The sequence below is a fragment of the Stegostoma tigrinum genome, chromosome 38, assembly GCF_030684315.1.
Source record: "Stegostoma tigrinum isolate sSteTig4 chromosome 38, sSteTig4.hap1, whole genome shotgun sequence".
In the NCBI taxonomy this organism is placed as follows: domain Eukaryota; kingdom Metazoa; phylum Chordata; class Chondrichthyes; order Orectolobiformes; family Stegostomatidae; genus Stegostoma; species Stegostoma tigrinum.
The window spans coordinates 20567380-20571740 of NC_081391.1; the positions used below are offsets into that span (position 1 = coordinate 20567380).

General features: G+C 44.3%; 1 protein-coding gene across 1 annotated transcript; it reads right to left on the reverse strand.

Annotated features, from left to right (window-relative positions):
• Nucleotides 1–290: 290 nt before the first annotated feature.
• Nucleotides 291–2929, reverse strand: LOC132206388 (ferritin, middle subunit-like). The gene is made up of 4 exons (XM_059640476.1): nucleotides 2828–2929; nucleotides 1026–1172; nucleotides 729–854; nucleotides 291–446 (listed from the first exon to the last, which is right to left on the reverse strand). Exons 1-4 carry the CDS (start codon nucleotides 2927–2929, stop codon nucleotides 291–293), a joined length of 531 nt encoding a protein of 176 aa, XP_059496459.1.
• Nucleotides 2930–4361: the final 1432 nt, after the last annotated feature.

Below are 4361 nucleotides of genomic sequence, written 5' to 3' on the forward strand. Positions count from 1 at the left end.
CATTTCAGGCAGAGGCCCTCAGAGTCAAGCCCAAAACTTCAGCCTTCCTGCTCCTTTAATGCTGTTTGGCCCACTGTGTTCATCCAACTCCACATCTTGTTATCTCAAGATCAAGCTACAGCACAGCTCACAGCAAGAATTAACCCAGAAAGGGAGGCAAGACATGGTCCATTATAGCACAGTTTATTTACACTTTGTACAGAGCAATGAGCTGCTCCTACAAAAAAGGAGCAGTCTCTACAGGTCTCCCATTCAGACACATGACAACAAGCTCACACCCTGCAGTCAGTTCAGTCACTCTCCCCTAGGGTGAGCCTGTCAAACAGGTACTCTCCCATGCCATTGTCAGGGGCTCCCAGTCTCTTCAGGTTGGTGATGTGATCTCCCAGCTTCTTGATCATCTTCACTTGCTCATCCAAGTAGTGCCTCTCCAGGAAATCACACAGCTGGAGAGAAACAAAGTCAAAGTCAGTCTACTGGATCAAAAAGCCATTTTAAATGGATCTTCCATTTCAGATGTGACCATCACAACAGGGAGGGATACACAGGTGAAGCTGTTATAGTTTCACCAGGCTGCAGGAGGCTGTCAGAGCAAAAATTTACATGCACAGAAAGATGATTTGCTTCCAAGTTTATGGAAGAATTTATCTATCCTGTTATTCCTGGCATTGTATTACTGTCAAAAGGATGTCTGCCTTGCTTTCAAGCATGAAAGCTTCAAAACTCACATGAGGGTCCATGTGGTCAGAGGCGAGTTTGTGCAGATCCAGCAGACTCTGGTTCACATCCTTCTCCATCTGCAGAGCTCTCTGCATTGCCTCCAGACCATTGCCCCACTCATCCTGCTCTGGCTTCTGGAGGAGGGGGGGGTGGTGGGGAGAAAATAAGCAGATGCTTAAGTTGCTTTATCCATAAACAAGTGATAAGTGTAGCATATCGCATTATTACTGAACCAACAGTAACTGCTCCAAGTCCATATTTAGCACCATTGCCACCAAACTAGCAAGATAGACACTAAGCCCAACCTTGATGTCCTGCAGAAGGACACGACCTCCACGTTTATTCTGGAATGCCATCAGTTTCTCAGCATGTTCCCATTCCTCTTGGGACTGCTCCTTGAAGAACTCAGCAAAGTGATACAGGGCAACATCATCCCGGTCAAAGAGAGAGAACTGTGGGAGAGAAAAACATTGCTGCTGACCAGTTACTTCTATATCTGAAGGAGAAAAGTCACCCATATATGGAACAGCAAAAACCTTCCCTCGAAGGAATCAGAACAGCACGGCATGGAGGGAGACCCTTCAATCCAACCAGTCCTAGTTCACTATTTGGCCCATATCCCTGTAAACCTCTATTTAGAGGCTTGTTCTAATGGCTTTGACATTTAACTGTACCTGCATCTACCACTTCCTCTGGCTGTTCATTCCCATATTAACCTCCTTCAGGCCTCTTGCACATCCTTTCCCTTCAAACATATGCCATTTGCTCTCAAGTTTTGAATTCTCTACTAGAAAAAACACTGGGGCCATTCACCCTACCGATGCCCACTATGATTCCCTGGGTCTCTACAAGGTCACCCCACAATCTCCTATGTGGGGAGAGAAGGTCCCAGCATATCCAGCTTTGCCTTAAACTCAAACCCTCCAGTCCTGCTAACATCCTGCCAAGTCACTTCTGACCCTTACCCAAATTAAGGATTCCTATTATTGTCCAGCCACAACCAGAGTACTCCATATGGAGCCTCAATATCCTGTTGAAGCATACACCCAAACTATTATAGTCAAATTCCTGACCAACAAAGGCAAACATCTCCACAACCAGCCTAGTCCTTAGGTCTGTTCTATAAGACTACACAGGGCCCTACCACCATTAGAGGTGCAAGTCCCGTCCTTTTAGGTTTTTTGAAAACCCCCAAAAGCAAAGCATTACTCCAACCACCACTCAGCCCATTGGTAGAGTCAAGCAAGATCTCTTCTCCACCCACTATACTGCCTGTCACCCACAAGCTTTGTAAGCATTCCTCCATATTGCTCAGCAAGTTTATAGAAAACTGAACAAAAAGTAGACCCAGTATCAAGTCCTGCAGCATGTCATTGGCCATAAGTACCCAAAGTAGGCATGCTTCCTACTGTCAAGCCAATTTTGGCTTGAATTCATAAGCTTACCCTAAATCCCATATGATATAGCCTCACTTGCTAGTCTACCACACCAAGCCCACAGTTAAAGTGCTTCCCTTCTGAAGGAGAAAGTAGAAGGATTGTCTTAGAAGTTGGATCATTAACATTCCACACAGGCTAGAAATAAGCATGAGAAAACTCATTGTGATGTGGGTAAGGGCAAGATGACACAGCCTTAGTGAGAAAACCTTCCAATACAGGAGGGTTCCCAGCTCAGAATTCAGCTTGAAGAAAGGAAGTTAATTCACACAGCTTTCAAAGCAATGAGTGCTCTATTAGCAGCTATTGGAGCTCAGGGTAATGGTAGTGCTCCTAGCTCTGGGAGGAGGACAGCCCCTCAGGTTCAAGCATCACATGCTCTAGAAGATAGCTCAGTGCCCTGATCAACCTGATGAGATTTTGTTCAAGGCAGTTAACCCTAATACACTGCAGAAGCAAAGTATACTCAGATCACACACCAAGAACACAAGAAAGCATTGATAACTTTTTGTAGAAAGAAACCAAAACATTCACTGCTCCAGGTAAAGGGAGGGAAGGGCTACAACAGAACAGGAATTAAACATGAATCAAATGATGCAAATAAACCCTACACCCTCAATACAATCTGGGTGAAGATTTAAATCTAAAATAAACCCAGAGACAACACTCACCATGGAGAGGTAAACATAGGAAGAATAGAGCTCCAGGTTGATCTGCTTGTTAACAGCATCCTCACAGTCCTCGTGGTAGCTCTGACACACTTGGGAAACCATCTTCACTATCACCAAGACAACTCTAAAACCAAGCCTCACTACCACAACCTCTTGTACTCTTCCTCCAAGGCCCAAACAGGGCGTAGCATTATTAATAATGATTGACAATCCCTGACATCCAATCAGGAATCTCCTATCAATCCAGTTACCAATTAATAGGGAAAGGGGGCTGTTGGGATGGGCTAAAACCCAGAGCCAATCAGAAATTTGGAATACAGGGAGGTTTGGGAAATAAGGCTTGCTGATGCAATTGGTTTTGGAGTGACAAATCCTCAACATACCCCACACGAGCTGTTATTGAAAAGCGCCAGTATCCCTATCTCTGGATCAACAAACTCTGAGTTCAGGTGCCAGTGTCCCTCATAAAATAGCTACAATGGCGCAGGAATGGAGTGATGAAAAGCCATTACCTTTGGTGAAACACTTTTCCATCATCTGACAAAATTTGTTTCTTTTTGTCGCTGTGACTGTTTCTCCGATATCCCAAGTGTTTGCATCTGGTTTCATTCTCGAAGGGGTTCAGTCCTGGATTAGGTGATGATAACGCAATGTGGAGCTGGATGAACACAGCAGGCCAGGCAGCATTTAAGGAGAAGGAAAGCTGACGTTTCAGGTCAGGACCCTTCTTCAGAAATTCAGGTGATGAGATGTGATTGGATTAAACTCTGGCTCAGATGGGGAGGGGGCTTTGATTGGTATTGGGAACCACCAATCACCATCCAGACATGACCCTCTTCGGACAAACTCCACCAATGGGCACAGTTGACCCGCCCAAACAGAAAATGTATCTGGAGATTGGCACATGTCCTGGCCAAAGTGGAGATGCAGTGGGTGTCCAGTGATACAAAGGACTTTGCGCAAACATTATGAGTTATCTGCTGATGCATACAGTAAGACTGATTCTTTCTTCAAATAACTGGAGCTCTAACAGAATGTCAGTTGTGTGCCAAACCAATTTTGCTTTTTATTTTTGTGGTCTTTAAATGGTATTGTATAATGATTTTCTATATTTTTTGGCCTCTCCCCTCTTTAGGTAGTTGTATGTCACTGCCCTTTTAAGTATTGCAGCCCTGTAGGATTGGGCTTTTTTTGTCACAGAGGGTATCCAGGCCCAAAAAGGAGTGAATATATTGTAACGGTTCCGGTTGTAAAATTTCATAAAGAACACTATCACACAGACACAGCGTTTGGTTCAACCACAAATTTGCTTGATAGAATAAGCCTCCTGGTGCCCTGACACAACGCCTCTCAGCTGGTCTAAATGATACAACACCTGTCCAATTTAAATCTCACCCTGATTTAACACTGACACTCACCCAAAACGGGCACCAGGCAGCATGATGTATTTAAATAAAACCAAAATTCCACTTGCAAAACCTTACGTTTCTGACTGAATTGTACTCAATTCATTTAGTCATTATCCTTGAATTAC